This window comes from Ursus americanus, chromosome 11 (genome assembly GCF_024610735.1).
Source record: "Ursus americanus isolate L20-20 chromosome 11, mUrsAme1.1.p, whole genome shotgun sequence".
Classification (NCBI taxonomy): Eukaryota; Metazoa; Chordata; class Mammalia; order Carnivora; family Ursidae; genus Ursus; species Ursus americanus.
Genome location: NC_142137.1, coordinates 41,985,682 through 41,997,688, shown reverse-complemented (window position 1 = coordinate 41,997,688; position 12,007 = coordinate 41,985,682). Strand labels below are relative to the sequence as shown.

Genomic DNA, 12,007 nt, shown 5'->3' with positions numbered 1-12,007 from the left:
TATTTTGTCATGTTTAAGGTAACCGAACATGACTACCTCAACTATCATGTTTGAATTTGCACCTGATCTAAGCCTTAATAATATTTCAGATAACAAAAGTTGCTCTGATACATAAGCACACACTCATAACCCCCCCACACATACAAAACACACCCCAACATATGATTATATAAGAAAGAATAATTAGCATAGTTGTGTTATGGATGGATGATAGAAATGGAAAGTCTAAGCAGATTCGAAAGCTTTGAAAAATCTCTATCTCATTTCATAAAGTAGGATAAATACTAAAATGTCTGTATTACACTAGACATTTGTAAGCCATGGTTTTAGTAATAATGTATTTACACACTTTATTGCCTACCCTTAAAATTTTAAAAACTTGATTTCTTAGTCATTTTAGACTTGGTTACACTTGTGTTTTTTCTGCCAATCACTCTCTAATAATATAATTCATTTTGGTGGTATATTTTGGTATGGCTTTTAGCTTGCCTTTCTTTCCCATAAGCCAAAGAATGTAGTCAGGCTCATATAACTTTTTCATATTTCATTAAATTTTTAAATGTATTTTTGGGTGTACATACAACTAGATTAATAGGAAGTGAATTGCTGTGGAATCTTAAATTATGTCCTAAATTCATCAACTTCATGACTGTGCTATTTCATATAGAAACAGTTTTATAAACATAAGATGAAATTAAATATATAGTATATAATTTCAATATTGTTTCTTATTCTAGTTTTATTTTAAGGTATGTTTTGAAGAACTTTTTTACTAGCTGTAATGATATTGAGTTGCATGTTACTATTTCATAGCATGGTCACAAAGTAATTCTTTCTACTGTGACAACTTTTTTTCTTCTCCTCTGTTTTATATACTTTGTATAAAGTATTTTCAAGTAACTCAGTCTTCAGATCTGCTCACATGAGCTCCAGTTTCTACATAGAATGCTTGATATGACTCAATGTTCCAGAGGGGGGGACAGAATATCTAAATCATAATTTATTGTTGTAAAGATCAATGGGTTATGATGATCTAATTAAGTCAGTCTTACTAAATTATTGCTGCCCTATATACATAGGAAAAGAATAAATTATCAACCATCTAATAAAAGAATATAATTTCATGAAAAGAATTCTAGGGACATCCATAAATCATGAGAGCAAAGCTAAAATGATTTCCCACCAGAACCCTAAGGTAGAATTTATATTTAATTTATTGCATACATTTTTTTAATGCATGGATAGAATTTTTGTATGAGATTTTGTTTTCATTTTTTATCCTAGCATTTACAAAAATCAATATTATGAAGTTAGCTCAGCAGAAAACCCTGGTTTGGGGACATTTTTTGCTAATACAGAGCTATTTTTAAATGTACATTTATTATATTTTAAAGTTTGTAGTGCTTATTTAATATAATCTTGCCCCACCCACATTTCATTTTTCCTCTCTCTTCCATTTTGAGAGTTATATTTTAAAGGACTTTCTTATACGCAAAAAAGAAAAAAAAATAGCTGAAACTGCTTTCAAATAAATCACAAGCAGGGGAATGAAAGTCAGCATTCTGTCTCCATTAAAAGTTGTTGATGTGGAAATGTGAAGTGACATTCCCTGCAATATGAAGACGGCCATGATGATGGTCTTAGTAACTTCATGTTCTATTTACACAAATCAAAGTACATATAGACATTCTGCATTGACGTTGCCTTCCTTCAGAGGTGTAGAGTTATTAAATATAATTTACTGTGCCCACTCCCCACCCCACCTGTTTATGTGTGTGTTTTGTAGTTCACCTAAGTGTAGTTCTTTCTCTTGTCTGCTCTACTAGTCCGGGTGCAAGAGCAGTAGCATGGTACTATCTTGGCCATAATTTTTCCACAGACTTTTCCCTCTTGCAAATATGACCTGTAAGTACTTTAAGTGGATTTTATTGACAAAGTAGAATATGTGTAAGAAGAGCAGAGAGGGGCGCCTGGGTGGTTCAGCCGGTTAAGCATCCGACTCTTGATCTCAGCTCAGGTCTTAATCTCAGGATCTTGATGTCAGGGTCATGAGTTCAGGCCCCATGGGCTCCATGCTGGGTGTAGAGCCCATTTTAAAAAAAAGAAGAAGAAGAAGAGCAGAAAAACACAAATTCTAGGAAGAATGCTCTTTAATTCTACTCCTCTTCCAGTGCAGAATTATGCAAACATTTTTAAGTATCTTTATTTGTAAACAAAATACATCTACACCATTTTATATATTAGTTGGCCAAATTGTGGTTAGTGAACACAGGTAGTAATTATAATACCATCAAATAAACATTTCTCACTAATTGGGGTCTTGCCTCCTCCTTCCTTCAGCAGCCACCATCTGTGGAAGTTATGGAAAGGTGAAGAAATACTTTTCCTTAATTACAATCATAAGCTTATTTTCACTCCACTCAAATGGCATAACACCTATCACCCTTGTTAGTTAACAAACTAACACCCATGGCAGCTTCCGTAAGTGCCCCAGAGTACACATAGGGGCCGTGATGGCCTCTCTGCCTTGATCAACTGTGGTCTGTGCCAATACAGGGGACCTGGGACATGCAGGCAAGTGGATGCCTTTGGTTAAGTTCTCCCTACACCCTCAGCTGACAGATGCATGTACATATCTCCTGAAGTTTAGTGCTGGCATCTTTTCTGTATATGGATTTCTTTCCTTTATGGTTTTTTTCTTTATGAATTTATTATTAATGTGCCAAATTATATTGGCTGTCCCAGAGGTCATAACATCATTCATCGTCTCCTTGTGGTCTGAAATAAATCTTCCTATTTTGACGTATCGTTCAGAATGTCTTGATGCTGCTAGCTACGATGCAGTGCATTTCCTTTGATCCAGTGATTTTTAATTTACTTCAGTCCTCACAAAATTGCTGTATACTCTGCAACTACATTTCTAGATAATGCCATGTGTGAAGTTCGCTGAAACGTTAGATTAAGGAAAAATATTAATTAAAAACCATACTTGCCCAATATTGGGTCAGTATTTCAAAAGAAAACACATTTTTTTAAGCAAAGTAGGATGGATAGGGTATATATTTAAACATTATCAGAACAAGAAACTGGATATTTGTGTGAATAAATAGCAACTATGTATTTAGATAAAATATATAAAAGCAAAGAGCAAAAGTCTCTGATGTTTTATATTTTGTCAGTAGAAACTGACACATTGTTCATTGCTGCCACTGGGTATTGTCAGTTATATGACATTTGCAAATAAAGACTGGTATGAAGGTTTCTCAACTCTTGTCATACCTGGGGACACTTCAGAACTGGTTATGATGATTGTTGAATTCCGAACAAGTCTGATGTTATAAAATGGTTTGATGCTTAGCTTTGCAAAAGGGAGTATCACTTAAAAGACTGAAACAATGATATTTCAACCTATTTTAAAGGTTGCTTTTTTTTTTTGAATTGTAATAATCAGTGCTGTCTTTTTTAAGTTACAGAAATTTAATAAGGATAGCAGTAAGACTCAGATTGACTGTTAATGGGCATTTCAATTCAGTATTCAGTGATTTGGCTTTTAAGTCCAAGGAGTGTTAATTATTATTATAATTCATTATTTAATGAAATTTGTTTATGGAGACACTTTAGGAGCTTATCATAATCTTCAGAATATCTTTCGTGGAAATATAACTCTGTTCTTGAAACAAATTACAAATGAGATCTTCATGTTATTAGAGGTATACAAAAGAGAAAACTAGACTATACAATTTATTCAACTCTCTAATGTGATAGAATATTCTTTTGAATAAAAATAACTTTGGAGTTGTACATTTTCTGCATTAGAAGCTTATAGATTACTTTAAATTTCCATTTGTTAAAATCAGAAAGTTGGTCACATAGCTTACTTTCTTTTTAAGGACACATTTTTAAAATTTTTAATTTGGCTTATATATTATAGTATTTACTTTTTCTGTTTCTGATGCAAGGATCTTTATAACCAAAAATGTATTTATTTGTAGTGCCTGGCCCTGTACCAGTCAATTCTCTTCAAGGAACATCCTTTGAAAATAAGATCTTCTTGAACTGGAAAGAACCTTTGGATCCAAATGGAATCATCACTCAGTATGAGGTATTGGGAGAATAAGGAAGTTAATTGAAATGTGGGTTGAAGGGAGCGTAAAAGGAAAAAGAGAGAAATAATGAAAAATGAGTAAGTGAGGGTTAGGGGATCAAAATCATTTTTAGGACTCCTCTGTTTTAGTTTACAAATTCCTTGATCCCAGAATTGAGTTTCAAAACAAATATTGGATGGCACTTAGAATTTTCTAATTCTTAAAGTAAATGTATGTTTTTGTTGTTGTTTTAGAAAAGCAGGATGGGCCTTTTCAAACAGACTTACTGATGGTTGTAAAGAATGAATTTTTATAGAATTAAGATACTCATATTTTCTGTTGCAATTAGGGGAGGTCACTGAATGTCAGTTGTGTCAGAATAAAGGATTACTACCAAAACAGCAAAATATATTATAAACTTGACTATTCCAGAGCTTCATCTCAATTTTGATTATAAATCATTATCATATTTTTAAAGAGGAGAAGCTAAAAGAAGAAAAGGTCATTATAATTGCACAAATGTGTAGTTCTGTTCCTGCATAGCCAGTGTTGATTAGAACATAAAATGTTTAAATTTCTAGTGGCTACAGAGTGCATGATGGGAATGGGAATCACTAGAGCAGCCTTATAAACTGTGACTGTATTAGCACACTTGAGTGCTTTTTACATGAAATCTGTTATGTAACTCGGACAGAGTATGGGATGATGTTACTTACAACAAACATTTGTTGAACACTTTCTGTTTTCATATACATTAAAATACATAACCATAAGATTGTGTATGTATGTGTAACCATATTTAAGTAAATTAATTCATCTTTTGATGAAAGAAAATAAATGCATGTTGGTCCAGTCAGATATTTTACCTCTAGGTATATCTATGGCTGGCTGGCTGGCTGGATGGATAGACAGACAGACGTTAGATATAGAATGACTGCAAAATAACCATATCCAAATGAGAAGGAAAAGAAGTTTAAGAAAAGTGTGATTCACGCTACAGAGATACCCTCGAATACTACCTTATTTAAAAGAGGTTTATTTAGATTATATCATGACTTATATTGCATATGTAATAGCAAATATATTTCTTAAAACAGGTCAGCTACAGCAGCATAAGATCATTTGACCCTGCGGTTCCAGTGGCTGGACCTCCCCAGACTGTATCGAACTTATGGAACAGCACCCACCATGTCTTTATGCATCTGCATCCTGGAACCACCTACCAGTTTTTCATAAGAGCCAGCACAGTCAAAGGCTTTGGGCCAGCCACAGCCATCAATGTGACCACCAATATCTCCGGTACGCAAAGGAATAAAGTGCAAACAAGATTGGTTTGTAATAACATGTCCTAGAGAATCATATATGCACTCAGGGTAGTCATCTCACTTATTAAACCTTTAATATAGCTAGCTATTCCTGATCGAAGGTTCATCAAAGAATGATGTGAATACTACTCCTGGGGCGCCTGGGTGGCTCAGTTGTTGAGCATCTGCCTTTGGCTCAGGGCGTGATCCCAGGGTCCTGGGATCGAGCCCCACATCAGGCTCCTCTTCTGGAAAGCCTGCTTCTTCCTCTCCCACTCCCCCTGCTTGTGTTCCCTCTCTCGCTGGCTGTCTCCCTGTCAAATAAATAAATAAAATCGTTAAAAAAAAAAAAAAAAAAGAATATACTACTCCTGAAACCAATATTACACTATATGGTCACTAGCTAGAATTTAAATAAAAATTTGAAACAAAGAATTATGTGAATACAGATTATAACTGGTTATATGTCCAAACCCAAAAACATCTCAGTCACTTTTAATTGACAGTGGTCCCTTTTAAAAATGTCATTTTCTCTTAATTAGAAATATTTAAGGGGGCGCCTGGGTAGTGCAGTCGTTAAAGTGTCTGCCTTCGGCTCAGGGCGTGATCCCGGCGTTCTGGGGTCGAGTCCCACACCAGGCTCCTCTGCTAGGAGCCTGCTTCTTCCTCTCTCACTCGCCTGCTGTGTTCCCTCTCTCACTGGCTGTCTCTCTGTCACATAAATAAATAAAATCTTTAAAAAAGAAAAAAAGAAATATTTAAAATTCATTACGAATGCTAACAGACTGATTATACCTTTGAGGAGTTGGTAATTATTATGGTATCACATATCTACTGTAAGTGGATTTTATCAAAAGAATGATAGTAGATCTTTGATCCACTGTTATAGTGCCACAGACCTTGTCTCTCTTTTCCATTTTCCCTGACATTCTGATATCTTTAAGCAAATATGAGTAATTCTTTCTCTTAGAAATCTCATGTAAATTTATCTAAGTTTCAGAATGGTAAAGTACAGGAGAACTTAAGTTGATAAACAAATACAGTTAAATTTCACATTATTTTATGCTCACAATTTCAGTTTGTAATTGACTAGGTTATTTACAGATATAATTTCTCATTTGGTCATCAGTTAAACCTGATTAAATTTGGCCAGTAATTAGCATATATGCCGTAATTCTACTCTAGCTTATGTAATGTTTTATCTTAGTTATTTAAGATTACTAAAGTAAATATATATTATAGATGTAACATTTCTATTTGGAAACGTTTTGAATATAAAACCCTAAAAATGTATATCATGAAAAATATTAGTTATTCCAATATGAGCTATTTGATTTATCTTATTCTAACAAAAAAGAATTTTAAAATATCATCCATTATGTTAGAAAATAACAATGTATTAAAATTGCCAGTTCACTTCCTAATGGAACAATTCTAAATCACCCATTTAAATATTTATTGAATCACTAGAAAATATGACCTGGTGATATCATTGTACAGTGAAACATGTTTCCTGCCCTCTAGAATGAGCCATAGTGCTGTATTTGAATACGATCCTTCAGTGGAGATAGTTACAGAATGACATGAACTTATAAAACTGAGAACATTGAACAGATGGGCATTATCAAGAACCATATTTTATTATTGTTTAGACATGGCATTTTTTTATTGAATAAAAAATTTATAATTAAAGACCAGAACACCCATCTAACATTTTCTTTGAATTACTTAACTGCAGTTTTACTTGAATCAACCTATATACATGGGTACTTGATTTGGACTTCAAAAACTTGATTGCAATCACTGTATCTTCAGAACATGTAGTAATCAAGCCAAGGCTAATAAAATTTCTGGTTAGCGGGGTTCTCAGCCTCACTTGAAATTTTAAGGTAATTTATTGTTATTTATCCTTTGAGTGCAGAAATTATATCCCTCAGCATTTTGAAAACAATTTAAATAAAAGTGAAATCAAGTTATTGGAGGCATGTTGCATGGAGGCTTAGTATGTGTGTATGTTTTAATACATATATTACATATATAATCCACACGTATATAATAGTGTACATATTTAATCTGTTGATTCTACTTCCTAAATAACTCTTCAGATAATTTATCTCTTTCTGATGTCATTGTTTGTTCCTTTCCCTCTGGACCGTATTTTAAACAGATCATTGAAATATCTTTCCAAGCACTGTCTTTGCCTTCAGACTTACCTTGCTTCAATATATTTTTCTATCGATCTTTGTACGACATATATTTCTTTCCTAAATTTTTTCAAAATCTAACATATTGCATTTAGTAGGATAAAGCCCAAACATCCATGCATGATTAGCATTTGTGCCCCTTAATTTTGTAGTTCCTTCCACCCACCACTCCTACCGGTGAACCCAAAGTTCCAGGCCTAGCACTGCTTGTAGCTGTCATAACACAAAGTCTCCTTTCACGTGATGATATCTTCAAACATTCTGTTTCCCATCTCTTGCATTTTATTGGATACTTGTCCTGATGAGTTTTTACTGCCCTTTTAGCATTCAGCTCAAGCATTGTCTAAACCCTAAAGTTGTCTCTGTTTCATTTTTCTATCTCCCAACCTTGGTTTAGACTAGTTGTTCTCCCAAGTGTGGTCCACAGACCCACAGCGTCATCATCACCAGAAAACTTTCTAGAAATGCACATTATGAGGCTCCTCCCTGGACCTATTGAATTAGAAACTCAAGGAGAAAAGAGCAGCAATCTGGGTTATAAGAAGCCTTCATGGGCTTCTGATCTCACTAGTTTGAGAACCACTCTTTTAGCAAATGAACTGACTCCTCTTTAAGTCACCTAAAATTTGGCTATGATTTGTTGTTGTTGTTGAAGATGCTGACTCGTGGGGCACCTGGGTGGCTCGGTCAGTTGGATGTCTGCCTTTGGCTTGGGTTGTGATCTCAGTCCTGGGTTTGGGCTCCCTGCTCAGCGTGGAGTCTCCTTCTCCTTCTCCCTCTCCCTCTGCTCCTCCCCCCACTCATGCTCTCTCAAATAAATAAATAAATAAATCTTTAAAAAGAAAAAATTCTCACTCTTGATAAAATGTGAATCTCTACTTTTAATTCTATAAATGTCAGAGACCATGTTTTGTCTTTATACTCATAGCACTTACAAAATTTGATACGTTGTATATATTCAAGAAATATTCAATGAATGAATGAAATACTTTGAAATTCATATTAGATGCCATTTGTCCTCAGTTTCTCTGATAACGCACACGTTTCACTGGTCATGTCCTCCCTAAAATATCTTTCTACATAAAAATATCCAAGAGCCATTTGAGGTTATTTTTTCACCGAGTTCAAAATTAGGGAGCCCTCTCCCCCACCCCAACCATTATCAAATATTTTGAAAACTTACGAGTTTCTACTTTTCAAGAATCTGACAACTAATGCACTAGTTCATGCTCAACAACAACTGCGGTTCCCATTCCCATTCGCCACACTTCCTCAGTATGTTTCTATCGTGGCTACAGTCCAGATACTAACACCAGAAACTAACACGTTCCACAACCTTTATATCGTACACAGCACCACCTCACCAGGCAGCCTCTGGGTCACTTCCTGCCCTCTCTGCCTCCACATCTCCTTGTGCACATCCATAACCAGGACTCCCCTGAGTCAGCACTGTTCACCTCCCATCCCATCAATGCTGGTTTCAAGGTCTCAGGAAACCAAAAGCCAAAGCACCTTCACAAAATGTTTGGTATGTGTGTCCAAGTCGCCAGATGATAATTTAAATTTCAACAACAAATCGTGGCTTCATATCTTCTGCTGGCTTAAGTTCCCAGGGTTAACATTCAGTAATATATGTTATTCTACAAACGGAGGTACATTTTAGAAAATTGAATCTGAAACTGGTTTTCCCCCATTCCGGATCATTTATTCATCCTGAACTGCGATATAATTCTGCTAGTTGACAGAAACCTTTTTCTTTTTTCATTAATCACTTACCAGCTCCAACTTTACCTGACTACGAAGGAGTCGATGCCTCTCTCAATGAAACGGCCACCACAATAACTGTACTGTTGAGACCAGCACAGGCCAAAGGGGCACCAATCAGGTAAGAGGGGGGAAATAATAGTAATAGGGAAAAATAGCAGTAGGAGAGGTGTCTTCTCATAGTTGCTTAACAGTCAATATAATGGTTAATTTCTAAGACATGTTCATCTGACGATGACTGTCAGAAAGGTTTTATTTTTGTTTTGTTTTTGTTTTGTTTGTTTTTCATTTGGACAAAGCCTGCAGATAGACTTTTAAGAGTAAGATTTGAAGGGGGTTTTTGAGATATTCATGAACCGAACCATTCTCTGTACTCTTTGATTTAAGAGCCTTGCTCTTTGATTTTTATTTTCCTCTAGTTCCATTTCATTCCACTTCCTCTGTCGATATCTATGGGATATGAGCTTTGAGGGTATTTATCAGAAATAGAAGGGGGAAAATAACTCCTATCCAATGCATTAAATCTGTTATGAATAATTTCATATGAGTGCTTGAAAAATAGGAAGCTTTGAGGAAATAAAAGGAGATTAGTTATAATGAATGCAGCTTATGTGACCTTTTAATTCCTAAATTGTTGCTTCTCAGGAATTCCATAGTAAATATTAAAATTCAATTTGCCATTTCCTTTTTCTATCCGATATTAAAATCTCCCATATTACCCTCATCTTGCAGATTATGAGCCATGTTGTTTTCAAGAATTGATTTGAATTATTCCAATGATTTTAATTCTTCATTTTTGTAATTAGATAAATGTCCAAAACGTAAGCAAGTTTCCACGTGAAGCTTGTAGATTTTATTTTTATACTTCCCTTGAGAAGTAAATCAAGGCACAGAAATCAGTGCAGATATTTCAGAATTGATTCAACTCAAGTTGTTTACGCATTCATTAAGAAAATAAAATTAATCTTTGTTCTGTGTAAGAAATAAATACATTTTACCTTCTGAGCATATATGAACCATTCAAACAGGCCTATATCATAGGAAAGGGAGGCTTTTTTAAATTTAAAAAAAAATTAATAATAGGGGCGCCTGGGTAGCGCAGTCGTTAAAGCGTCTGCCTTCGGCTCAGGGCGTGATCCCGGCGTTCCCGGATCGAGTCCCACATCAGGCTCCTCCGCTATGAGCCTGCTTCTTCCTCTCCCACCCCCCCTGCTGTGTTCCCTCTCTCGCTGGCTGTCTCTCTGTCACATAAATAAATAAAAAATCTTTAAAAAAAAATTGATAATAAAAAAATTAATAAAAGAACCTGAGTCCGTAAAGAAAACTCCTTTCTATTCTGTCTCACTAAAAATCTTGGGAAAGCCATGCTGGAGAACAAGAGAGATCACTGAATACACTTGTAAAATAAACACTTAGGAAGCACGGGCTCCTTGAAAATGGGAAGTACGTATATAGTGCTATTCATGCATCAGTGATCTGTGAGTGAGTCTGATTGCTGATCCAGAGGAGAAAGAGAAAATGCCTGCGTTCAACATCTTCCTCTATTGACAAGTAATCAGGGTCATTCACATGTTCCTACCTGTGATGAAATTTACTTTCTAGGTGTTCACTTCTGCTACTCCTGTTTAAATGAGCTACCAGGTACCTGCATTTATCTTGTAAGAGTTAGATATTTGAGTGAATTCAGCTTTACTTAATGTAAGTTGCACACACAGTGTATAGTTATTATTGACCCTCGTGCTACGTGATGTAACTTCCACTAGCTCTTTAGTCATTTAATCATTTTATGACACAGATGTTAACTGACTGTGTATTATGTGCCTGGCACTGTGCTAAACTCTGTTTGTAGATCAAAGACAAAATGATCACAGCAGAGCACATAGCCTGTGCCCAGACAATCAAGGAGTCTATACCTTGTAAATTCTTTGCTTACAATTGGTGTTGAGGAGCTTTGTTGAATTAGTGAGTATGTTATCAATAACATGTTTTGAAATCAAAAGCCTTTCTTTTGCTTCATTTACATTTACTTATTACAAAATTTCTAATTTCCAAAAATTCATATAGTCTGAACTAGTGGTTATATAAAAATCATCCTTAATAATCCTATAACCTCTTTCTCTGACGCAAAAATGTACTTCTTTGTATTTGTTGGGAAAACATTTCACCTACTCTGGAATTGATTCCAGTGGCTGAGAACTCCAAATTTTACATCATAGGAGATTAGTGCTCGAAAATTAATTTACAACCAGGAATACTATAAGAAGAAATAATTAAATGATATGTAAACAACTAACTATTTTTAAAGACTTTTAGTAAGAGGGGAAAAAAATCTGCTTTTCAACTAATATTCTAATCCCATCTTGTCCATCTTTATTTTTTATTTTTTACAATGACTTGCCCAGCTATCTGGGAAGAGCCATAGGTAGGGACCAGGTGGCTGGACCAGATTGGTCTTGTTGGGCAGTTTGGACTCAGATGAGCCCTGCTTCTGCTTCCTTTGCTTTTTGAATCTTCCAGGAGGTAGTCGTGTCTTCTTTCCTCTGACCACATTCCTACCTTTGATATTGCTGCCAGGAACTGAAACCTTTATCTTAAGGCTAATCTTGTCCAGTGTCTAATTTCTTTGAAGATGAGGACCCAGATTGATGTA

General features: G+C 35.1%; 1 protein-coding gene across 3 annotated transcripts in view; it reads left to right on the top strand.

Moving 5' to 3' along the window:
• PTPRK (protein tyrosine phosphatase receptor type K) overlaps positions 1–12,007 on the top strand; it is a 541,453-nt gene that overhangs the window by 423,353 nt on the left and 106,093 nt on the right. For all 3 annotated transcript variants that reach the window (XM_045805582.2, XM_045805583.2, XM_045805581.2), the window contains exons 9-11: positions 3,993–4,102; positions 5,183–5,384; positions 9,373–9,478. In XM_045805582.2, the coding sequence (XP_045661538.1) occupies positions 3,993–4,102; positions 5,183–5,384; positions 9,373–9,478 (418 nt within the window). The remainder of the gene's footprint in view (positions 1–3,992; positions 4,103–5,182; positions 5,385–9,372; positions 9,479–12,007) is intronic.